General features: G+C 39.5%; 1 protein-coding gene across 1 annotated transcript in view; it reads right to left on the bottom strand.

Annotated features, from left to right (window-relative positions):
- shtn1 (shootin 1) overlaps nt 1-27294 on the bottom strand; it is a 59365-nt gene that overhangs the window by 13219 nt on the left and 18852 nt on the right. Inside the window, exons 5-12 of the mRNA XM_052027526.1 lie at nt 21741-21918; nt 21074-21171; nt 18157-18238; nt 15162-15256; nt 14656-14802; nt 12684-12837; nt 7078-7192; nt 1154-1233 (exon numbers count right to left, since the gene is read on the bottom strand). Of these exons, the coding sequence (XP_051883486.1) occupies nt 1154-1233; nt 7078-7192; nt 12684-12837; nt 14656-14802; nt 15162-15256; nt 18157-18238; nt 21074-21171; nt 21741-21918 (949 nt within the window). The remainder of the gene's footprint in view (nt 1-1153; nt 1234-7077; nt 7193-12683; nt 12838-14655; nt 14803-15161; nt 15257-18156; nt 18239-21073; nt 21172-21740; nt 21919-27294) is intronic.

Here is a 27294-nt window from a genome sequence, read left to right as displayed (position 1 = left end):
CAATAACTTATTTATATTAAACGCAAAATAGGGAGGTATATTGGGCTGATTTTTTTTTCTAATTACCATAAAGGTATTTGATAGAAGTCCACAATATTTCTGTATATTATGCTTAGACAGAAAGCTTGAATATGGCATTACCTTCAGCTCATTCCTCTTATACATAAAGTTACTGTTCTGGGGGATATCAGAGCATTATTTCTAAGAGCCACTAGAATCTGCAACTATATTTTAATTGTGAACATACTAAAAATGAATAACAATAGTGAAACAAAAAGCAAACCTGATTAAATCATTTACAAACTGTGCAAGGATATCATAGTGTGCTTACAAAAAATGCTTTGCATTTATAAGATCTTTCTCAACAATATCAAAATATTCCCAAATACTTTACAGTCAATTATGTATCTGTGAAGTCTAGTCACAGCATATCGTAATGCAAACAACATAATTAGAATCTGGTACTAGTGCTACAGTAATTTATTCATTCATCAGGTATGGGCATTAGTGACATATCATAAGACAATTACGCATCCTTAAATGCCCTTGAAGAATCACGTTCTTGAACTGCTGTAGTTTGCATAGTGGTAATATTAGGTGGGGAGTTCCAGCATTTCTATCCAGTGATAGAGAAAGAATGAGAATGGGTTTCCAGGTCAGGGTGTTTTGTGACTTGGTGAAAGATGGCAATGCTCCTATCCACCTACGTCCTTGACCATCTAGTTAGCAAGATCATGTGTCTGGGAGGTTCTGTTTAAGGGGCTGGAGGTGGTGCCACCAAATGGGCAGCATTTCTCTGGATGGTTTCGAGCTTATCGAGAGCTGTTAGAGATACACACTTTAGGAAGGTGAATATTGCCTGGGGCTCACGTGTTGCAAATGTTTTTACCATTTATTAGCTCATGCTTGAAGGTAGTCCACATCTTGCTTTGCAGGAGTGAACTTCTTCATTATCATGTTTGAATTTTTGTTAAATTGTATGAAGCAACATAAGTACTATTCATTATAATACATGGCTAAATCTGGTGCAATAACTATGTATGAACTAATCCAGTCACCTGCTGGACACCATAAATTTCCACCTTTATATTTTGTTGAATTTAACTTATTTTAAAACCATAATTAACTGCATATACTTGGATATCAGTCTCACCTGATTCCTGTGAAAGTGGATTTCGAACCTCAGACAAATTGGATTCTTTCTGTTTTTTGCATATGATCTTCATAAGATTTCTGTTGAAAAATTGACACTTTTTTTCCCTCAGACTGCAATACATGTTACTCTCCAAAACATGAGACATGTTACTTCTCTGATCCAATTAATGAACTAAAGGTCATGCTAATAATTCTGAATTATTCTGCCATCATACACTTGGCTGTGGGGAAGCCACAATCACTCTCACGCACACACACACACACACACACACACACACACACACACACAAAGAAATTTCAGGGTGGAGAAGAAGTGAATGGCAGATACTCCTTTGACTAGCATAATGCTGTGGGTGTGGTTTCCTCTTGGAAGCACAGAATCAACCTCAGTATATTTAAGGAACTAATATTGAAAAATCCTATGATCTATCTTTAATGCATCTTATTCAAAGTTGGACCTAAAATATATTTCATATATTTCAAATCAAGTATTTTGTTCTTGTTGCTGGATTAACTGTACTGTAAAATGTGAAGATTAATAATTTCCACAGAAGAGTACACAATTATTTAGTAAATATCCTGTTTTAGTACATACCATTGGATACTTACAAATAAAAGTAGACTTGCATTTATCAAGCATCGCCCTCAGCTTTTGGCTGTTCAAAGTGCTTGCAATGAAGCATGAAGATTAGCCACTGTTATAATGTAAGGAACATAGTAGCTAATTTCTGTAGCAGCAATGTGTTAATGACCAGCTGATTTATTTTAGTGATCTTCACTGAAGGATTTGAACGGCCAGCTGTGTGCCATGGCAATACTCAAGAACACAACAGAAAGGGGCAGCTGTACCATTCAATATGATCATGGCTGATCTATGCTGGCCTCAACTCCTCTTCTGTGTCAGTTCCCCATATCCCTCAATTTCTCGATCTTATAAGTAATAAATGCCTCAAATATATCTAATGTTCTGGCCTCCTCTCCTCTCACTGGAAAGAGTGCCTTGGAAACTTTCACATTGAGACTGGGACAGTAGATGTGACTTTAGTTTGACATCTCACCTGAAAAACGCCATTCCAACTGTCTAGAGGTACTGCCTTAAGAGTAGCAGGTTGAAATTTTGTGCTCAAGTCTTGTGAAGTCACCCTGGTAATGAGGAGTTCTATTCACCAGTACAAGGGCCTGTGAAATTCAGGACACTGCGGATGCTGGAATCTCGAGCAACAAACAATCTGCTGGATGAACTCAGCGGGTCGAGCAGCATTTGTAGGGGCAAAGGAATTGTCAACGTTTTGGGTCAAAACCTTACAGCAGGGATGAGAATGGAGGGGAAAGAAAACCAACATAAAGAGGAGAGGGGGAGTGGTGATACAGGAGCCAGTAAGTGATTGGTGGACTGAGATGGGTGAAGGATGACAGGCAGATAGAGCCAGGTAGGGGAGGGGTAGGGGTGTTGGGAGACAAAGAGAACTGAGAACAGACAGGTCAGTGTGGGGATGGGAAGGGGAGTTAAAATGGCATGCAGCTGGGAGCTCAGGATGGCCGTTTCCCTGACAGTGGTTCAAAAATTGTGAGGACAATGTACATAAATGTTCAAAATGTGACATCAGCAGATGGGGGAACCAGAATTGAGAATCAACAACACAAAAAAAGCTGGAGGAACTCAGCGGGTCGAGCAGATCTGTGTGGGGAAAGGAATTGCCAATGTTTCAGGTCCAGATCCTGCATCAGGACAAAGCAACAAATGTCCAGTGCGTGCTGCCAGTGTGTCCATCAGCAGGCAAAATTCTCCAAATACAATGCAGACTCACACTGTTACTGTTTTGGAGCAGGTATCCCAACCTGTACATTATCGTTGGCAAGATAGAACCATAGAACCATACAGCACAAAACAGGCCCTTCAGCCCACCATGTTGCGCTGTCCATCAAACCACCCTCACACTACCTAACCCCTTCCTCCCGCATATCCCTCCATCTCACATTCCTCCATATTCCTATCCAACAAGCTCTTGAACCTGTCCAATGTATCTGCCTCCACCACCACCCCAGGCAGTGCATGCCATGCACCAACCACTCTTTGGGTGAAAAACCTCCCCCTGACATCTCCCCTGAACCTCCTACCCATAACCTTAAAGCCATGCCCTCTCGTCTTGAGCATGGGTGCCCTGGGAAGGAGGTGCTGTCTGTCTACTCTATCTATTCCTCTCAATATTTTATATACCTCTATCATGTCTCCTCTCATCCTCCTCCTTTCCAGTGAATAAAGCCCTAGCACCTTAAGCCTCTCCTCATATTCAATACTCTCTAATCCAGGCAGCATCCTGGTAAATCTCCTCTGCACCCTCTCCAACGCCTCCACATCCTTCCTATAATGAGGCGACCAGAACTGATCACAGTACTCTAAGTGTGGCCTAACTAGAGTTTTGTAAAGCTGCATCATCACCTCGCGGCTCTTAAACTCAATCCCGCGACTTATGAAAGCCAACATTCCATTGGCCTTCTTAACTGCTCTTTCCACCTGTGAGGCAACTTTCAATGAATTGTGAATATGAACCCCCAGATCCCTCTGCTCCTCCACACTGCCAAGTACCTTGCCATTTACCCAGTACTCTGCCCTGGAGTTTGTCCTTCCAAAGTGTACCACCTCACACTTCTCCGGATTGAACTCCATCTGCCACTTGTCAGCCCAGCTCTGCATCCTATCAATATCCCTCTGTAAGCTCCGACAGCCCTCCACACTATCCACAACACCGCCGATCTTAGTGTCATCCGCAAACTTACTAACCCGGCCCTCCACCCCCTCATCTAAATCATCTATAAATATCACAAAAAGTAGAGGTCCCAGAACCGATCCCTGTGGGACACTACTAGTCACTGCCCTCCAATCCGAGGGCACTCCTTCCACCACAACCCTCTGCTTTCTACATGCAAGCCAATTCCTAATCCACACAGCCAAGCTTCCCTGGATCCCTTGGCCTCTGACTTCTGAAGAAGCCTACCATGAGGAACCTTATCAAATGCCTTACTAAAATCCATGTAAACCACATCCACCGCACTGCCCTCATCAATCTTCCTGGTCACCTCCTCAAAGAACTCTATCAGGCTTGTGAGGCAAGATCTTCCCTTCACAAAGCCGTGCTGGCTGTCCCTAATCAGTCCATGATTCTCTAGGTGTTCTTAAATCCTATCCCTTAGAATCCTTTCTAACAGCTTACCCACCACAGACGTGAGACTCACCGGCCTATAATTCCCTGGCCTATCCCTATTACCTTTTTTGAACAAGGGGACAACATTCACAACCCTCCAATCCTCTGGCACCATCCCCGTGGACAACAAGGACTCAAAGATCCTTACCAGTGGTTCAACAATCTCCTCCCTAGCCTCTCGAAGCAGCCTGGGGAAAATCCCGTCAGGCCCCGGAGATTTATCTGTCTTAATATTATTTAACAACTTCAACATATCCTCTCTCTTGATATCTACAACCTTGAGAACATTACCCCTACCAGCACTCCCTTCTGCGTCATCAAGATCCTTCTCCCTGGTGAATACCGAAGAGAAGTACTCATTCAGAACTTCTCCCACTTCCGCCACCTCCAGGAAAATTCTCCCATCTTTGTCCTTAATCAGACCTACCTTCACCCTAGCCATCCTCCTACCCTTCATGTACTTGAAAAAGGCTTTGGGATTTTCCTTAACCCTACTAGCCAACGCCTTTTCATGTCCCCTTCTAGCTCTCCTCAGCCCTTTCTTAAGTTCCTTCCTCGCTACCCTAAATTCCTCACGGGCCCTGTCTGAACCTTGCTGCTTATACCTCATGTATGCTACCTTCTTCTCCCTAACAAGTCGTTCCACCTCTCTCGTCACCCACGGTTCCTTCACCCTGCCATTCCTTCTCTGCCTCACCGGGACATATTTATCCCTAACATCCTGCATAAGATCCCTGAACATCGACCACATCTCCATGGTACATTTTCCTTCAAAAAGGACATCCCAATTTACACTCCCAAGTTCTCTCCTTATAGCCTCATAGTTCACCCTTCCCCAATTTAAAATCCTCTTGTCCTCCCTGTGCATGACAATTTTAAAGGTTATGGAGCAATGGTCATTGTCCCCCAAATGCTCACCCACCAATAGATCCTTCACCTGTCCCGGTTCATTTCCTAAAACTAGATCTAACATGGCATTCCCTCTAGTCGACCTGTCAACATACTGCTTCAGGAATCCCTCCTGGACACATTTAACAAATTCCGTCCCATCTAAACCTTTGGCACTAAGCAGGTTCCAGTCTATATTTGGGAAGTTGAAGTCTCCCATTATAACAACCCTGTTATTTTTGCTTCTCTCCAAACACTGCCTGCCAATCTGCTCCTCTATATCTCTACTGCTACTGGGGGGCCTATAGAATACTCCTAGTAGAGTAACTGCTCCTTTCTTGTTCCTTAATTCCACCCATACGGACTCTAGAGATGATCCTTCTACAACATCCATCTTTTCCACAGCCGTAACAGTGTCCCTGACCAGTATCGCCACCCCTCCTCCTCTTCTCCCCCCTTCCCTATCCCTCTTAAAACACCGAAAACCAGGAATATTCAATATCCACTCCTCTCCTGACGTCAGCCACGTCTCAGTAATAGCCACGATATCATAGTCCCCCATACTTATCCAAGCCCTCAGTTCATCCCCCTTATTCCTGACACTTCTTGCATTTAAGTAAACACACTTCAGTCCATTTACCTTACTACTTTTGTAGCCTGTATTCTGCTTCTCCTTCCCCAAAGCCTCTCTACCTGTTTGATCTAACTTTTCCCCATCCCCTTCTTCCTCTGACCTACTCCTCCGGTTCCCTTCCCCCTCACAAACTAGTTTAAACCCTCCTGAACCACCCTAGCAAATCTCGCCGCAAGGATATTGGCCCCCTTCTGGTTCAGGTGTAACCCGTCCTCTCTGTACAGGTCGCACCTTCCTGAGAAGAGATCCAAATGATACCCAAAGACTGCCAAGTAGCAGACCAGCAAATGTTTTCCAAATGTAGCAAATTATGTTAACAATAAGTTATTTTTCTGCATGATAATGACGAACATTTGGCTGACAGTTAGTTGTTATTAGCATAACAACCATACTGATATTATGCTCATCAATTACATCAAAACGTTTAATCAAACAGAAAAGATAACCTAGATTATGAATTCACTCTGTAATCAAATGTCCCCAAGGCTCAATACTCTCCTTCAGTCATACAGTCCTCTGAGATATTGTATTTGGTCAATTTTAGTCTCCCAATCATTTCTGAATGCAATTGTTCCACCACAGGAGGCAGTGCCTACAGTTGCCAAGGGCTAGAGTTCCCTGCCTAAACTATTCCACCCCTCTATTCACCTGAAAAACACATTTTGACCAAGCACTTGATCACCTGAACTCACATTTCTTTCAATGATTCAGTATCAAGTCTCAACTGTTCATTGGGACATTTTATGATAAAGCTGTCACATAAATGCAAGTTTTTCTTATAAAGTGGGATTTGAGATAAGCTGAAATTTATGCAGCGCTGAGTTACTGAAACTATCTTCTCTGCAGATAGTGATACCAAGAGACAAACAGAGTTTGTACACCCATCAGATCTATCGTTTCAGCCGTGAGTAGCTTGAGAAAGATGCTTCACAAGGAGTTGTTGACTGAAATGTGCAGCTGTATATATATATATACTGTATATATTCTTTTTGTATCATATTGATATTGGAAGTAAGGTAAATGATTGAGATTAATAAATGCCAATCCTGAGCATTTAATAATAAATTAAATTTTGGTCAAGTTTTCTATTACTATTTGATTTTACAGATCGGAAGCACTATAAACCATGCCAACTTTACAAAATTAAATACAGGTATGTCAAAAGATTCAGAATAAGAAAATAAGTACTGTTGTTACTTTAGAGGATGTGAAGATGGTGATGGCTGTGGAAGAGGTGGAGCTGGTGGTGGTGGTGGTACTGGTGGTGATGTTGAGCTTTCTGCTTGTTTGATGCGTTTCTCCAGTTCATCAACTGTAACAGAAGTACCAGAGTTAAATTGTATACTACTAGCACTTATATGTCATGGAAAATGATAATAGCATTTTCACATTTACTTATGAGATGCAACAATTAGATTTTAATCAGTGCACTGAATACATTTGTGGTTGAGAAAACAATCACCCTCTGCAGTCCAGTCCCCCTATAATCCCCATTAGGGAGATTGGAGGCCTTTTGTTTCTTCCTTAAACAGAGGCTAAACTAATCCCATTCTGCCAACATTCCCCTTCACCTGACTTTCATTATATGACTTCTGTGACTTCACACAGTTCTGGCGAAAAGCTATAAAAGAAGGTATTAAGCTAAAAGCTCATGCATACGAAGTCACCAAGAGTAGTGGGAAATTGGAAGATTGGGAAAATTTTAAAAAGCAACAAAGAACCACTAAGCAAGCAATAAGGAAAAGGAAGATAAATTATGAAAGTAAACTAACACAAAATATAAAAACAGATAGTAAAAGTTTTTATAATGATACGAAGCAGAAAAGGGTGACTAAAGTGAACATAGATCCCTTGGAAGATGAGAAGGGGGAATTAATATTGGGTAATGTGGAAATGGCCGAGGCCTTGAACGACTATTTTGTGTCGATCTTCACTGTGGAGGACACGTTTAGCATGGCCAAAGAGAGATCTTATGGATGCGATGGGAGGTGAGGACCTCGATACAATCATTGTCATTAAAGAGGAGGTGATGAGCAAACCAGTGGGCCTAAAGGTAGACAAGCCCCTGGTCCTGATGGGATGCATCCCAGGGTACCGAAAGAAATGGCGGAAGTTAGAGTAGAGGTCTTTGTGATAATTTACCAAAGTTCTCTGGACACTGGGCAGGTCCCAGCAGATTGGAAGATAGTAAATGTCACACCACTGTTTAAAAAAGGATGTAGGCAAAAGGCAGGTAACTATAGGCCAGTTAGCTTAATGTCTGTAGGTGGGAAAATGCTTGAAGCTATCATTAAGGAAGAAATAGCGAGACATCTAGATAGAAGTGATTCCATCAGGCAGACACAGCATGGATTCAGGAAGGGCAGGTCCTGTTTGACAAACTTACTGGAGTTCTTTGAGGATATAATGAGCGCAGTGGATAGAGGGGAACAGGTGGATGTTGTATACTTGGATTTCCAGAAGGCGTTTGATAAGGTGCCACATAAAAGACTTATCCATAAGGTAAGGATGCACAGAGTTGAGGGTAAGGTATTAGCATGGATAGAGGATTGGTTAACCAACAGAAGGCAGAGAGTTGGGATAAATGGGTGTTTCTCTGGTGGGCAATCAGTGGTGAGCGGGGTGCCGCAGGGGTCAGTGCTGGGCCCGAAACTGTTCACGATTTGGAAGAGGGGATGGAGTGTGGCATATATAAGTTTGTTGATGACACTAAATTGAGTGGAAAAGCAAATTGTGCAGAGGATACGGAGAGTCTGCAGAGAGATATAGATAGGTTAAGTGAGTGGGCAAGGGTCTGGCAGATGGAGTACAATGTTGGTAAATGCGAGGTCATCCACTTTGGAAGGAAAAATAGAAGATCAGATTATTATTTAAATGGTTAAAGATTGCTGCATGCTGTTGTGTAGAGGGACTTGGGAGTGCTTGTGCATGAATCGCAAAAGGATAGTTTGCAGGTGCAACAGATTATCAAGAAAGCAAATGGAACATTGGCCTTCATTGCTAGAAGGATTGAATTTAAGAGCAGGCAGGTTATGCTGCAACTGTACAGGGTACTGGTGAGGCCGCACCTGGACTACTGCATGTAGTTCTGGTGTCCTTACTTGGGGAAAAATGTACTGGCTTTGGAGGTGGTGCAGAGGACATTCACCAAGTTGATTCCAGAGATGAGGGGGTTAGCCTATGAGGGGAGATCGAGTCGCCTGAGACTATACTCGCTGGAATTCAGATGAATGAGAGGGGATCTTATAGAAACATATAAAATTATGAAAGGGACAGATAAGATAGAAGCAGGAAGGTTGTTCCCACTGGTAGGTGAGACTAGAACTAGGGGAACATAGCCTCAACATTTGGAGGAATAGATTTAGGACAGAGATGAGGAGAAACTTTTCCCAGAGAGTAGTGAATCCGTGGAATTCTCTGCCCAGGGAAGCAGTGGAAGCTACCCCATTAAATATATTTAAGACACAGTTAGATAGATTTTTGCATAGTAGGGGAATTAGGGTTATGGGGAAAAGGCAGGTAGGTGGATCTGAGTCCACAGCCAGGTCAACCATTATCTTATTGAATGGCGGAGCAGGCTCGACGGGCCAGATGGCCTACTCCTGCTCCTATTTCTTATGTTCTTATGTAAATAAAAGATGTTGTTAGAGGAACCTATACAAATCCAACATGCCTGCCTCTTTATGGAATATGTGGAACATTCTTTGTTCTGCTGCCTCCTGCACTTGCTTTGCTTCCAGTGACTGTATTGCCACCATTTCCTGCTCTCAACCTGAACTCTAACATCCCATCACCTTTGCTGCCACCCATCACCCTGTTCTCATCTTCACATGGCTCATCTTCAACTCCCCCTTCCCTTTCTCAGCTTCTCCACCATCACTTCAAGAGAAAGATCCACCTCAAAACCACAGATTCTCTTGGATACTTTGACTGCAGTTGCTTCCACCCTACTTCCAGCAAGGCCTCCATTTCACTTATTCTTTTGCAACTATTCCAACAGAACATCTTTGCATACCAACGCTTCCAAAATCTCCTCCTTGTTCCATAACCATGGATTTCCCTCAGCCTTAGCCAATAGACCTCTAAACCATGTCCTTTCCATTTTCCATACTTTTATTCATTTACTTACTCTCCACTCCTAGAACCCCCTACCTTCACCTTTTACACAGCCAGCCTCCAAACTCAACAGAATTTCAGTATCTCCAATGTTACACGTCTTCCCCTCTTAACTCCTTCCAGTATTGAAAAGGGAACATTTCCCCTGAGACACACTGCTTTATTCTTCCATCTCCATCAATATCTTCCCCCATGGACCCTTCCTGTGCCACCACAGGAGATTTAATGCCTGTCCTTTTACCTTTTCACCTCCCAAGATTAAGGTGAAGTAACTTTATATTGCTCCATTGGGAGAGATTGAGTCATCTGGGACCATACTCGCTGGAATTCAGAAGAATGAGAGGGGATCTTATAGGAACATAAAATTATGAAAGAAATAGATAAGATAGAGGCAGGAAGGTTGTTCCCACTGATAGGTGAGACTAGAACTAAGGGACATGGCCTCAACATTCGGGGGAGTAGATTTAGGATGGAGATGAATAGAAACTGCTTTTCTCAGACAGTAATGAATCTGTGGAATTCTCTGCCCAGGGAAGCAGTGGAGGCTACCTCATTAAATATATTTAAGACACAGTTAGACAGATGTTTGCGTGGTAGGGGAATTAATGGTTATGGGGAAAAGGCAGGTAGGTGGATCTGAGTCCACAGCCAGGTCAACCATTATCTTATTGAATGGCGGAGCAGGCTCGATGGGCCAGATGGCCTACTCCTGCTCCTATTTCTTATGTTCTTATGTTTTTGTACATCTTTCTCACTACCATCTCCTCCATACTGGTAGATTGAATGCAGATTGGTGACTGCTTTGTGAAATACATCAGTTCAGCCTATGACAGTGCTCCATTCCACCTCCACTCTGAACTCTTGTTCCTCAGCTGCCTATATTGTTACAGTGAAGCACAGTACAAGCCTGGGGAACTGCGCCTCTGTTTCTGACCGGATTCAACAGCCTTCTGGACTCAACATTTACATGCACCTTATTGCACTGCACTTTCCCTGTAGCTGTGACACTTTACTCTGTACTGTTATTGTTTTTACCTGTACTACATCAACGCACTCTGTACTAACTCAATGTAACTGCACTGTGTAATGAATTGAACTGTATGATCAGTTTGTAAGACAAGCTTTTCACTGTACCTCGGTACAAGTGACAATAATAAACCAATACCAACTATTTCCAGACATCAGTATTTCCAGCATTTTTTGCTTCTGATTTCTAGTATTCACAGTTTTATTTTCCTCTGATATATACAGATAATTATTCTAGTTGCCCAATTGTACCTTTTCCATTCAGTCCTACAACTGCCGCCTTTCACTTCACACTGTCACTCCATCTCTTAACTTTTCACCAGACTGAAGACCTCCCTTTTGCTGCTCCTCTACTCTCCCTACTTTCTCTGAATCTTAAAACCTGTTAATTTCTATTTTCTTTCTCAGTTCAGCTGATAACCAATTTGGAAGGTTAGCTGTTTTTCTCTCTCCACAGATGCTGCATGCTTTGCTGAGTGCGCTCAGTGTTTTACTTATGTTTTGGATTTACATCCTCCACAGTATTTTACTTTTATGTCCTTTGCTGTTCGACCTTGTTCCTCTGCCATATTTTCTCCCCTACCATAACACTTCAAGCATTGCAAGTCACAATTCCATCCTTGCCCTTGCTGAAAGCCTTGTCCACGTCTCTGCCACTTTAGCACTTGAACGCTAATGCTTTTCTAATCGTCCCTACTTCAAACTTGTGCAACCAATGGCTCGTCCAACTCACTTCTTTCCCTCTCTGCACTCCCACATACACATTACTTTTAGCCTCTTCCAGTTATCCTGTCTCTCTATGCCTCAGCAAGTGTAATTTTAGTCCTCATTTCCCTGTCATGGTTTATCCCAATTTACATGCATGATCTCTCCCCCAACACACTTACTAAAGTCATTTAAAACATTGCTTGTTCTCTCCCCTCCACACCTGTTGGTCATTCATTCAACCATCCAGTGTTCTCCAGGCAATTTTCTCCCTGTAGCTATTTTTCCTTCAGCTTGCAAGCATACTTCTTGCTTTGCAAAAAAAACAAACTGCTGGAGGAACTCAGCGGGTTAAGCAGCATGTGTGGAGGCAAAGGTAGAGTCCACATTTTGAGTTGAGACCCCGCATCAGGACCACAGATGCTTCTCAACCCATTGTGTTCCTCCACAGCAATTTTTTTTTGGTCCAGATTCCAGCACCTGCAGTCTCTTGTGTCTACACTTTTTGCTCTATCTAGATATTTAGTTCCTTCTCTTAGCTTCTCCATTTTCCACTATTGCTCATTTCCATATCCCCCAATTCCCTCTCTTCCTTCTTGCAAAGAGCTCAAGATATTTGCCCGAACATGAGGAAATCAATATAAATGCAAATTGCAGTTGCATAATGTATAAAAGCAGACAAAATAATGTACTTTATGGAAAACGTAAATGCCGCTTCATCACAGAACCTCAGTAGATTAGAAAAGATTACCACTTTTTAAAAAGTATCTCAGGTTCAGTTCATTTTCTAAGAAACCAGAAGACCCTCAAACATTCCCGAGGCGCTGTCACAAAAATCAGGTAGACAAATAGTTTTGCAAATGATTACAAGAATTCAATCTGGACCTTAGTAATCTCGCACAAAGTTGAAGTGAATCTTTTCAAATCTATACTACATCAAGGAACAGAAAACATACTGGTATGTTTCAGATCCCTCACTTGCTGATCAGATTTTTTACACTTAAGTTCGAGTTCCTCTCTGTCTTCTTCAAAAAGTTGAAGCTGCTTCATAAGTGAGTCTACTTCTTTCTGAAGTCTGGAATCATCTAGACGTTCCTCCATCTCCTTTATCTGACGACCCAAAAAGAAAGGCTCACATTAGAATATTACGTGTTTTCTATTTCACTCATCTTATAATTTCTCTCATTGTGATTCTTCTGATAACCTATTTCGAAGTTTCCATCAATTGTGTCTTTATATCTTCCCATTCTTAAGTAAACTATTCACAAACGAACAGTCATAGATGAACATCCTGATCACAGGATCATTTAACAGATACGAAAACTCCAAATAAAAATTGTGGTGCTAGAAGATCGTGCAGCATCATCCAGTGGGTCTGTAATTGAACAGGTAATCCAAAAGGTTTTCAATTAATCATCTTAATGTGGGTTCACTTGCCATAAAATCCATGCAAGCCAGTGGCAGTTTCCTTAGGTTCTTTTGTGTAGTGGTTTACTAAGTCACAAGGACAGAGCTACTATCTAAATATCCAGTTGTTAATACAACAATCTTTCATCAGTCATACTACATGGTACACAGAGTTCTTAAATGCACATACACTCTCAGATATAATAATCTGCTATTCAACTATTTGGAAATCCTGATGGTTCAGTTTCTGTCTCAGAAGCTGATTTTTGCCATGCTCCCTGTCAACTCATCAGGATGTGACCCCCGCGCACCCTGTCAACTCACCAGGTTCTGTTGGACACGCTGCCTTAAAAATTACGCGGCTCTCTTTCCCCATGCTCCTTGTAAAGTTTTCGGGGCATTGTTTCCCATGTTCCCTTTAATCTTACTGCATTCACTGGAAAATTTATTATTGTACTGTGTAACATCTTATAAAAAATGATTTAAAAGTATGTTGGAGTATTAATAAATAACATCTGCTGGTCTGGAAAATCTGTTTGTCTAATACCACCAACATCCTGAGCATGCTAGACTAATGGAGTTTTACTACACTGCATAGCTCCCCCTTGAAGTAAAAACATGCCAAGCCACACATCTATTAAATCTATCAGTTAATTATCTACATTGTTCAAATTGTGTAATTAACTATTTACTAGTTAAGTTACTAGCTAGATATGGTGACATATCTAGACTTAGTTCTTAAGTTTAATTTCATAAATTTACCCATTGCTTTTAGTCACCGTAACAGCAATATGTACTCTCTACTACACTTAACATCTCTACCATGTCCATTTCAGAGACTGAGAATTCCCATAGATCACTGGCATATTATAATTTCCAAGCATTAACTGTAACACTAAACTTACTACAGGCTAGTAATATTTAGTAAATACCACAGTAGTTACAATTATATATTGTTTTCAGTTTGTTACTAAGCACCATAAACTCTTCCCTTTTTGGATTATTGCCAATTCAGCTATTGACACCACTAAATCCAAGCCTGGTGTAACTTCGCTCACTGGATCTTTGGAAGTGTTGAATTGCCTCCACAGAATAATACATTTCTCCCTCAAGGAATCCAGCTCATTCCGAGTTTGATTCAATCCATCCAGGAACTCCTTAAACAGCAGAAGCTCTTGGACATCAAACTCTTAAAAAAGTACACACATACCAGTTTTTAAGAAAGTGTTTTGAACAAAGACATGTATCAGTAAAAGTGACCAAGGAGCTGGTAAACTGTTTTACAAATAATCTAGTTCACTAACATCCTTAACAAAGGAAATCCACCCTACTTGCCTGACCTGACCTTTACATGACTCCAATCCAATACCAGCTGAGTTTTGATTGAACTGGTATAGCAAAGTCAACCTAACCACATCGCACATATGTTCCACAAATTTTAATCCATCCAATAGTGCATTTCTATCGTACAGTGCTTACTTTTGGTGTGAGTGATCTCTGTTGACTGTATAAATAACTTACCTTCCTCTCATGCAGAATTCTCTCCTCCTCCATTACCTCCGTCACAATTGCAAGGTCATCAAGAGCTTTCATGAGTTGCTCATGAGGCACCATATTCTGAGTAAGAATCTGGCTTCGCCTTTTTAGTTTTTTTTGTTCCACAAGCATCTGAAATGAGGACAAATATATTTAAAATACAAGCATTTGGATTTCTGACCAAATTAATTATCTATTTTTAGTTTTCTGCAAGACCCTGCCACTAGTGATCTTGTTCCCTACATTTTCCGTCTTTGAAAATTCATCCCAGTCTTCTTATCAGACAACATGTACAATTAGCCAGACAGGTTGATTTGATATTTATATTATATTTTGTCTATGTACCTAGTTAGCATGTCACTGTATAATGTGCTAATGAGTAGATTTATAGCTGTCATCATTTCTGGGAGTGTACCTTTCATCTGCAGACTTGAGTATCTGTAACTGATCAGATACACCGCAATTAATAAAACTGCTGTTAATTTTCATACCTCATGGGCAAAGGATTCTGCCTCCTTTCGGAGATCTTTCTCCAGTTCCAGACTTTGCTCCAAGACTTCGTATTTCTCCAGGGCCAACGTGGAAACTTGGAGAAACACAAATATTTAACATTTAGCAGTAAAATTACAGCAGTACATAGTGAGCCTGAATATGTTTCTAACACACAGATAAAATTAACGTCTGTGCAACATGTGTCACTTAAGTCTAAGTTAACAAAAGTAAAGATCCTTTGGTATTATTTGGTTGTCTGATTTTCACTACTTGAATATTAAAACTTGCATGTACAGATTTATTCAAATCTACAGTGGCATGCAAAAGTTTGGGCACCCCTGGTCAAATTTTCTGTTACTGTGAACAGCTAAGCGAGTAAAAGATGACCTGATTCCACCCTTTTTTCTCCAAACATACCTTTGCTCATTGTGGCCAAAAAGTTTTATTTTAACTTCATCTGTCCACAGGACTTGTTTCCAAAATACATCAGGCTTGTTTAGATGTTCTTTTGCAAGCTACTGATGCTGAATTTTGTGGTGAGGATGCAGGAAAGTTTGGAGAAAAAAGGGTGCAGAATTTCATGAAAAGAACGCCTCTCCAATTGTTAAGCACGGGGGTGGATCGATCATGCTTTGGGCTTGTGTTGCAGCCAGTGGCACGGAGAACATTTCACTGGTAGAGGGAAGAATGAATTCAATTAAATACCAGCAAGTTCTGGAAGCAAACATCACGCTGTCTGTAAAAAAGCTGAAGATGAAAAGAGGATCGCTTCTACAACAGGATAACGATCCTCAACCCACCTCAAAATCCACAATGGACTACCTCAAGAAGCACAAGCTGAAGGTTTTGCCATGGCCCTCACAGTCCCCTGACCTAAACATCATCGAAAATCTGTGGATAGACCTCAAAAGAGCAGTGCATTCAAGACGGCCTAAGAATCTCACAGAGCTAGAAGCCTTTTGGCAAGGAAGAATGGGCAAAAATCCCCCAAACAAGAATTGAAAGACTCTTAGCTGGCTACAGAAAACATTTATAAGCTGTGATACTTGCCAAAGGGGGTACTGACCATGCAGGGTGCCCAAACTTTTGCTTTGGGCCCTTTTCCTTTTTTTTATTATTTTGAAAGAGTAAAAGATGGAAATAAAAAAGTAATCTTGCTTAAAATATTAAAGAAATGCGTCATCTTTAACTTTCTACCTTTTGGAAATCAGGTCATCTTTTACTCGCTTAGCTATTCAGTAACAGAAATTTTGACCAGGGGTGCCCAAACTTTTGCATGACACTGTATTTCAATAAGTAGTACTTGATTCTTTAAGACAAATCAAGCATTTACAATGTGAAACAAAACACTGAAAAAATATTCATGCCTCCATAGTTAAAATATTTCAGTGCTTGACTCTGGAGAAAATTTTGAGTTTGCGTTCCAGTCTTTGAATCCAAACATGAGACCAAGGCATGTTCTTATGTATAAATGACTCTGATTATTTGCTTTATTTGAGCAAGTTCTCAGTCACATCACTAGATGGAGCACCAGATATTTTTGGTGGAGGAACTGGACAAACACTGTCCAGCTCCCTCATTTGAATACTCATTGGCACCAGAGAAGGACAAGAAATCTGCTAATCCTACTGTTACATTCTCTTTTGAAAGGAAAATTGACCATAAAAATAACAAGGGTAAGTCTACAAGACATCATACTGTATTCCAGATCCAAAAGTTAATCTTTTTCCTTCACTACACTTACAGTTGTAGATGAAAGGTAATCCCATGCACCTTTCATTATAAGATACTTTCCTTTCAAAAGATGAGCAAGAAAAAAGTTTGCTCTAGCTTCTGCTTTGAAAGCAACTTTATTCTATCTTAACAACTGCCTAATGGAGAAAACAATTGGTTTATTATTGTTACATGTACCGAGTTACAGTGAAAAACTTTGTTTTGCATGCCATCCCAACAGATCATTCCAAACACAAATACATTGAAGTAGTATAAAGTGTAAAGCAAAAAATCAGCAGGTTAAAGGAAAAGCTACTCCATGGGACAATTTCTGTAGCACGTTTTCAGTTCTTGCACATTTACTGCAAAAATGTTCTTAATTTTTTCTATGATAATATTGACCTTTTGTTTTAGTAAAGGCTACAGGCGGGTGTCAGGAGAAGTACAAGAGTTTTTATTGTTTGCAAAAATAACCAGAACATCGAGGAAAGAAAATATGGCTGAAATCTGTCTGTGCATTGTGAAAGAAAGTAACATAGACGCAAGATGGTCAGAAGAATGGTTATGTCCAAGTTGCTGCTGCCTTAGTTCTGTTCTTGTTCTGTCTAATGATTGGGGCAGATACCAATAGCCAATGTATTCTCTGCAATTGATTGAGAGTGGCATTAACAGTAAAAGAGACATCAGTTAAGTTGCAGTTGTGCCATGTTTCTCCACTGATAAACCATTGAGTTGTACAGCACAGAAATAGGCTCTTCAGCCCACTACATTCATGCTGACCTTTTTGCCCATCTTACACAAATGCCATTTACCTACATTAGGACCATATCCTTCAATGTATTAGTCATTGAAGTGTCTATTTAAATGTCTCTTAAACATAGCAATTGTATTTGATTCTACCACGTCCTCTGGCAGCATGTTCCAGGTATCAACCACTCTTTGTGTAAAACAAAATATACCTCTCAGATCCCCTTTAAAACTCCTTCCTCTCACCTTAAACCTATGCCCTCTTGTTTTTGATACCCTTGTCATGGGAAAAAGATTTTTACAATTTACCCTATCTATGCCTCTCATAATCTATCGGATCACCCCTCAGCCATGTAACACAGTATGTACAGGACTGGGGTGAAGTTACAGATTATCCAGCCCCTGCTGCTCCAATCTTACAGCATTATTCAATAAGTTTAATTACATTTTTTTTGTGCAGCGAACTGGTTTTACTTTCCAGTTTTACAAATCCATTGATCTACAATAATGGTAATGAGTTAAAAGTTGGAAAACCTTTATTGTACTTGGCTAGAACTTGATTTTGATTTTCAACTTTTGTAGCCAGTAAACTATTTTTTTCTTCTTCCTTTTGCAGCTGGAAAAATAAAATGAATTTCTATTACAATTAATACTAGAATCACTAAAATAACACCATACATTAAAATCCATTCAAAATATTTGTTATATGTTTTAATTTTATTTTTTAGGGAAGGAAACATCACCAGCAAGGCCAACACTTATTGTTCATCCCCAATCGCCCTTGAGCAGGATGTGATGCTTGAACTGCTGCACTCCTTCTGATGAAGGCTCTCCTACAGTGCCAGTGCACAGTGAATTTCAGGATTTGGACCCAGTGACAATGAAGGAACAGTGACATATTTCCAAATCAGGAACCATGTGCAATTTAGAACATAATCTGCAGTTGATGGTGTTCCCTTTCACCTGTTGCCCTTGTCTTTCTGGATAGTGGAAGCTGTGGGTTTGGAAATCGCCATTGGCGTAGCCTTGGCAAGTAGCTGCAGAGGACATGTGCTGCAACCATGGTGCAATAATGAGAAAGGGAATGAATGGTTACGGAGCAGCACTGGATACCAATGAAGTGACTTGCTTTGTCCTAGATGGTGTCAGCATCTTTGGAGCCAAACTCAGTCAAGTGGAGAGTATCACATGACATTTCTGCCTTGTGCCTTGGTTAGGTGGAAAAGTTTTGAGAAATCAGAAGGCGAGTCATTTGTAACAAAGTACCCAATGTCTGACCTGCTTTTGTAGGCACAGTATTTTTGTGACAGGTCCAAGTGAGTTTCTGGTCTATAATAACCCCAGGTTGCTGAAGCCATGACATGGCAATAGAATGCCATTGAACATGAAGGTAGATGTCTAGACTCTCCCTTATTAGAGATGGTCATGGCTGACACTTCTTGTGGCACAAAAGTTGCATGCTACTTATGCGTGAATGCTGTTTAGGTTTTGCTGCATGCAGGCATGACAATTTCACTTCCTGAGGAGTTGCAAATGGAACTAACAATTTGCAATCATCAGCAAACTTTATGACTGAAGCAGCTTATGGTCATTGAGCTAGGACACTGCCCTGAGATATTCCTGCAGTGATATCGTCAGCCTGAATGATGTCCTCCAACAACCATAACCATCTTGCTTTATAAGATGCATTTCCCCTTAATGCCCATTGATTTCAGTTTTACCAGGGCTCCTTGATGCCACACTTGGTCAAATGCTGCCTCTATGCCATAGGCAATAACATTAAAATAGGACTAGAACTTGTGAGTGTAAATTGGGATAAGATTTTTGAAGGGAAACGTACAATGGAGATGTGGTCGTTGTTCAGCGATCTCTTGTAGGATGTTAGGGATAAATTTGTCCCAGTGAGGCAGAGAAGGAATGGCAGGGTGAAGGAACCATGGGTGACAAGAGAGGTGGAACAACTAGTTAGGAGGAAGAAGGCAGCATACATAAGGTTTAGGAGGCAAGGATCAGATAGGTCTCTTGAGGAATATAGGGTAGCAAGGAAAGAACTTAAGAAGGGGCTGAGGAGAGCAAAAAGGGGACATGAAAAGGCCTTGGTGAGTAGGATTAAGGAAAATCCCAAGGCTTTTTTCACTTATGTGAAGAGCAGAAGGATGACGAGAATAATGAGGAGGATGATTTGATGATATTTATGATAATTTATTTATTAGTCAAATGTACATTGAAATACACAGTGAAATGCATCTTTTTGCATTACTGAGAATGTGCTGGGGGCAGCCCGTAAGCGTTGCCACTTTTCTGGCGCCAACATAGCATGCCCACAGCTCCTAACCGGTATGTCTTTGTAATGTGGGAGGAAACCAGAGCACCCAGAGGAAACCCACACAGACACGGGGAGAACGTCCAAACTCCTTACAGACAGTGACGGAATTGAACCTGGGTCACTGGCGCTGTAATAGTATCACGCTAACCGCTACACTACTGTGCTGCCACTAAATGATGATTTATAGTTAAAGGGCCTTTGGGGAAACAGATCACAACATGATAGGGTTCTTATTTAAGGATTTAAGTAATCTAATTCAATTGGAAACCAGGTCTTAAATTTGAATAAACTACGAAGATATGGGGCATGTCTTGGCAATAGGAGATTGGGAAACTATATTAAAAGGTATGACAGTAAACTAACTGTGGCTAACTTTTGAAGTATTACAATGTAGTTGATAAGAAACACAAAAAGGAAAATTGCTCTTGTTGTGGCTAATTTATCTAACACTGTCTTTAATTACCCTCAAAGGGAAAGGCTTATAACATTATCCAAAAAGCAATGAGAAATTTTCAGAATTCAGCAAAGGATGACCAGGGTATTAAGAGGGAAAAGTAAGAAATAGGAAAACAGATTATAAAAGTTTCTATGGACAAGTAAAAAGGAAAAGATTGGCAAAAGTTGATGAGGATCCCTTACCAAACCAAGACAGATTTTGTAGGAATAAGGAAATGGAACAGAAGTCAAATATTTTGTATCTGGCTTCTCAGAAGATGCAGACCACCACTTAAAGATAATGGAGAACTACAGGCCCAGAGTAAATGAGCAGCTCAAGGAAATCAAGATTAATTTTAAAAAAAAGGAATTGGAGAAATTAATGGCACCGAAAGGCAATGAATCCCCAGGAGTTGATAACCTGCACCCTGGTATCTTGAAAGTGATGGTGGGTGCACTGGTTGTCATCTTCCTAAAGTCCATAGATTCAAAAATAGTTCTCATAGATTGGAAGGCAGTAAGTATAACCCCAATATGTAAGAAATCAGGGAAAAAGAAAACAATTAACCTATGACCTTGTGGTTGCCACCTAGTTAAGATTAATACCATTCAGCTAAAACTATGCTCATAATTATTTCAAGTGTCTTTTGTTATTTCAGTAAGATTTCTTCTTTCACTTTGGTTGCTTACTTTATCAGTTAAGTCTTCCCAATGACTTTTCAGGTTCTCCAGCTGAAAAGACAACTGCCTCTTCTCTTCCAGCGTTGATGCAAGTTTTTCTCGAAGATCTAAATTATAGAAATATTTTCATTTACATAAATGGAATTTTTATTTTATAATTTTTGGTGAACCTTTACAATGCCAGGATGAGGAATCTCAGAATAGAGGAGTGGAACAGTGTTTGACATTATCCAAGTCTAGGTTACCCTTAACAGCATTTGAAGATTAAAATTCTATGCACCCTGTCCTAAGTGGGCTGCTACTCACTTACTTAGACCATTCCTTTACCAGTCATTTTTTCAGACAAAGGATGTTGGACGTTACACACTTTGAATACATAATTGGAAACCAACAAACCTCCTGGAAACTGAATTATTTGCCATTTTATAATAGCATATGAGAAGCCAATGCATAAATAAGCCTTTACAATGAAGCCTGACATTCATTTTATGTCAATGGTCTAAAAAAAAGAAATCCCCATTAAAATATAATCACTAATCCATTAAGTACTTTGCAAGAATTAGACCATTGCTACAACTTGGTCCTTCTTAAAAAATTTCAAAAGAAGGCATTGGTGGGTTTAGGATTTCCCCAATTACTTATATATAAAAAAATCTTTCTCTTGACACTAACTCACCTTGGATTTGATGTTGGCATTCTATTGAAGAACATCCAGCATTATTGTCCAATTGCATATTTGTTGCATCAGTTGCTGAATCTTCTCCCAGAGAAAGCTCAGCAGGAAGAGCATCTGTTCCCAGTTTTTCCATGCAGAGCATGCTGATTCTTCTAAGGGCTGTATTGTCTTTGTTCAGCTGAAAATGAGAAGTTCTGCAAAGGTGAGTTAATTCCAACTAAACATGGATCTTCAAGGCAATCTTTTCCCTCCAGAAATACTTTCTGAGCAAAGAGTGAATTCAACTTTGAAAGGATCAACATTCAGATCAGTGTTGCACAGTAAGTTATAAAATTACATGCCAATAGTGTTACTTGAATTGTTGATGAACTTCCATGATACAAAATTATGGAGCACCTGGAGAAATATGCACATCTTTCCTGAAAGAATTCCATAATTTTTTGACAGGAAAAACAAGAATAGGTAAAAGAAGCGAGGTGGTTTACAGAACATACTCTTATTTTTATAGCTAGTTTCTCTGAGTACTGAGACACCAGTGAAGATTATCACTAGGAGCCTGGGGTAGGGTAAACTGACCAGGTTAGGGGTGGTTATTAGAGATGAAGACGCCTAATAAACACCCTTGACTTGGTCACAGTATACCTTACAATGAATAGACATATCATGTTTAACAGTTAAGATAATTCATTACATTAGGTCATTTGAACCTCACAATCCTAACTTTCAATCAAATCTGGGACATACATGTGTTACTTTGTTATCCATTGAGAATAGAGCACTTTACTCTTTAAAACTTAAATATTCCCAAAGAATTTGATAATAGTACACTTTAAAATAGTGAAGAGGAGAGATTGCTGGAACAACAGAAAAAACGATAAAACCCAATAAGCAAAACTGGAGCATTTAAGAACTAAATGGTTTTTGACCCTACGAAATACGAGCAGTAAACCTGTCCAAAGATACCAACAAGACATGTACAGTCATCGTGGTTCATTTAGAGTAAAGAAGGGTAGGATGACCAGGGCGAAGATTCAGGATGGAACACAGTTCTCTGAATGACTTCTATGGCACATACAAAACCTGTGAATTAGTTTTTTAAAACATAATAGAAAGGGAAGGTACCATTGAAAATAAGGAAAAATAGAAAGTGGCATTAGAGAGGAATGTGTGTAACTCATGCCCCAAATGATGGGAAGATGCAACAACCTCTTGAGAGGGCCCTTACATTTAAGATCAAGTCATTAATACATATCATGAAAATCAAGGGACCTGGTAATCTTCCCTGCAAAAAGCCCATTGCACACAATCCTCCACATCACTAATACTTTCATTTACTGTTACCTTTTACTTCCTTTTTGACTTTGATCAAACTTTTAATCCAACTTGCCATTTTTTCTTAGATCCAAAGGGCTTTTACATCCCTGGTCAATACACAATGTGGGACTTTGGCAAACTGCTTCTTAAAATCCATGCAGTTTCCATTAATTGTGCTACCTTCAATGTCCTGCCTTATTACCTCAAACAATTCCATCAATTTACTCAGACACGATCTTTAATGAACAATCCTTTCTGGATTAACCCATGTCTCTCCAAAAACCAATACTTCTTTTTCAATCTTTTTATTAGTTTTCAAATTAATACAGATTAATATATCAATGTTTATACATGTAATACAAAGAGATCAGGAGAACAATCATGACATGGATAATCATAAAGAACAATAAAGTATAAAAAAAATCTGTAGATCCAACGATCCATTAGTGAATAAATATAATATAAAAGAAAAAGATTTATTATAAAATATAAAAGAAAGAAAAAAAATCCCCAAAACAATAAGAAAAATTATAAACAATATATCAAACCAAACTAAGCTAAAGAAAAAAAAATTTAAAAAAAACAAAAAAAAAAATGGACTAAAATTTCTCAATAGAAACAGAGCAATATTATGTCGTCAACTCCGTTCCTCTAAATTGAAAGGTTATTATAAGGGGATCTATATCATGTGAAAATATTGAATAAATGGACTCCAAACTTCCTCAAATTTAAGCAAAGGATCAACAGTACCACTCCTAATTTTTTCCAAGTTTAAACATGATATAAAAACCAATACTTCTTTAAAAAAAAATCCAATAATTTCCCCACCAGCAACATTAGGCTGACTGGCTCACCTAACCTTTGAGATTAGGTTCATCTAACCTTGATCTAACCTTTACTCCTTTTTTAAATAATAGAATCACTTTGGCAACAGTATCTCTCATTGACATTTAGTTTTGGTTCTGCAAGGACCATAGATCCAAACTCAGCAGTCTCCTTCTGAATATGGGCAAAGGGCTGAATTCCAAAGGAGAGGCGAGAGTGACTGGCTTTGTCATCAAATCAGCATTTAACTGTGGGTAGGATGAAGGAGCCCTGGTAAAACTGATGTCAATGGGAATCAACAGAAAACCTTCCACTATCTGAAGTGGTATCTACTACAAAGAAAAATGGTTGTGGTTGTTTGAAGCTTGTTATATTCACCATAGAATATTACGCTAGGAGTTTCTCAGGGGGATGTCTTGGGCCCACCCATATTTAACTGCTTCAACAACGGCCTTCATCAGAAAGTCAGAAGTGGAATTGTTTGCTGATGATTGCACAGGATTCGATTCAATTTGCCATTCCTCAATTAATAAAGAAGTCTGTGAGTGAATGCAGACCTGAATAACAATATGGGCTGCTAAGTGAAAAATAACATTTGCACTACATAAGTGCCAAATACCATCTCTTGCATGAGATTCTAATCCTCTCACCTTGACATTCAATAGTGCTATTGTTATCAGATTCCTCACCATCAGTATCCTGGGGTTAGGTGGGTTAGAGGGGTCAAGATTGAACAGAAATTTAATTGAATTGTAAGTAATGTCGCTATGAGAACAGGTCACAGAGTATTCTGCAGTAAGTGGCTCATTTCCTTATTCTCCAGAGAATTTTTTCCACATATAAACTACTTGCCTGGAATCAGATGCACAATTCTCCACTTATCTAGATTTGGGCAGGCACGGTAGTGTAGCGGTTAGCGTAACGCTATTACAGCACCAGCGACCTGGGTTCAATTCCAGCCACTGTCTGTAAGGAGTTTGTACGCTCTCCCCGTATGTCTGCGTGGGTTTCCTCCGGGTGCTCTGGCTTCCTCCCATGTTCCAAAGACATATATGGGTTAGGAAGTTGTGGGCATGCTATGTTGACGCCGTAAGCATGGTGACACTTGCGGGCTGCCCCCAGAGCAGTCTGCGCAAAAAGATGCATTTCACTGTGCGTTTTGATGTACGTGTGACTAATGAAGATAGCTTATCTTACAGATGACTGCAACTCAGAACAATGCAAAGGTAGCTTAATATCACCCAACAAAAAAAAATCGACACATTAACTCTGGGCAATATTCACAGGCTGAAATATTCCTTCTTTCTATCATTGTAGCTACACCATGTACAATCTACAGTAATTAACCTCCCAAGCACATAGCTTCCAGGATGTCAAGTGCAAGAGGTAAAAGAAAGACCAACCCTTGCAAGCTCTCTGGAAGTTTATAATCATTCCTCTACCACCTCTGTCTAAATCCCAAACTCTTTACCAAACAGAATCATGGGGATTCTTTCAACACAAGGACCGACGCAATTCTAAAAGCCAGCTCATCACCACCACTCAAGAGCACTGGAGATAGACATTAAATACTGACCTTGGCAGTGATGCCCAATTCCCGTAAGTGAACTTTAAAAAAAATGAACTGAAAAATTGTGACATCTCCAGGAGTAATTGGATATTTTACATAAAATTTACGATAAAAGTTTAACAACATTAAGGTAATATTTATGAATGTCATTCAACTGTTATATATTAATTTGAAAAAAATTAAAGAAAAGTGATAAAATTGGTTTCAGCTTTTGAAAATACTTATGGAAATTTATGTTGAACATATCTAATATTTTCAGTAATGCCAGTAAAGTTCCATTTTCAGCATCTTTTCAAACAAAATCAACCTTTCAAAATGAAACTATATTTTTCTGATTCAGAAAAGGAATTGATGGAAATATTGTTCTTCATTAGTAGGCCTTGTGAAGGTTGTGATGAACTCCTTTCCTGAACCCCTGAAATCTGTGTGTGAAGGTATCGGATGTTGTGTTCTAGGACTTTGGATCAATGACAATATTTTTCAAAATCATTAAAGCATATGACTTGGATAGAAAGTTGGAGGTTGTGTTGTTTACACAAGTCTATAGCCATCTGAAAGGTACTGTCAAAAAAAAAACCCTTGACAAATTGCTGGAATATATCTTAATGATGATCCACAAATCAAGGTGGATGTTGTCAAGATCTTTTTGCCAATAGATTTTCAGTAAATTTCCTTTAAGTGCAAATAGGTTACATTAACGTTCTGATTCTCAAATGGAACAATCAACATCAGTACTTCAGATAATGAATTTATTCAATATGACATTTGTTTGATTGAATTTGCAAAGATATTTCACAAAAGCTTAAAGTCTGTATGCTGACACATCACTTTCTAAATTAATAAAATTCTAAAGAAACAAAACATCATTTTCAAAGGAACATAATAAGCCAATGGCTTCTGTCATTTTCCTTGATAGCATCAGAATTAATTCCAAATAATTATATTGTGAAGACAAGAAGTTAATAGGTTGAGATATGTTATTACAATCAAAAAACTGAGTTAGCTCCTTAGGAAAATATGCAGCTAATACCTTCATATCTAGCCCCTGAAGGTATGATTTCTGCAATACCTGGGAGTAAAAGAGCTTGGAAATGGCATATATTATAAATAAAATGTGTCCGTGATATTGTTCCAATCCATTTTCTGATGAGAAAGCCAGAGTGCATCCACATGCAATCAACAACCTATATAAATCGCTCAAAAATTGATGCATCTCTGATGAGCCAACAACATAAAATTATAGTCTTCTATAAAATTAATCAGAAGCTGGGAGCAGAGGTCCTCATTAGAAGTCAAAGTTATGAAGTCTTGTTTACAATATATACTGTAAAAATCAATGTTTCTCATGCAGCAATTTATATTCAATATTTTGTGTATTATATTTGGTTTACTAATCGAAATTCTGGGAATTGCATTTATGCAGTGAAGTCGATGTAACTTGTGCCAGAGTCAATCACCTTTTAAATTACACAACTTACGGAATCATTTCCATTGGAAAGATGAATCCAGGTAGCCAACTTCTATGAGGTCTATCTTGTCTCTTCTTTCTAAAAGGATATTTTGCATTCAATGAAGGAAGAGGTACAGGGAAATAACATTCTGTTTGACATTTACGTCTGGGGAGAAACTGAATAGCACCGAAGAATGTGTTCTGAGTTCCTGATAAGAGATTCAATGCAAGATGCACACAAAATTCATGCTCCTGACTCATTTTCACAGGGAGTGATAATGGGATATTTATTGCATTAGCCCATTACCGCAGGGTCAAATTCTGTGAACGGCTAAGACCATTGAAGGAAGTTAGCATTGATTAAAAATATGCATGCACCTAAAATAGGGGTGCAT

This window comes from Pristis pectinata, chromosome 12 (genome assembly GCF_009764475.1).
Source record: "Pristis pectinata isolate sPriPec2 chromosome 12, sPriPec2.1.pri, whole genome shotgun sequence".
Lineage (NCBI taxonomy): Eukaryota > Metazoa > Chordata > Chondrichthyes > Rhinopristiformes > Pristidae > Pristis > Pristis pectinata.
Note: the sequence above shows the minus strand (reverse complement) of the source record. Positions and strands in the feature narration are given on the sequence as shown.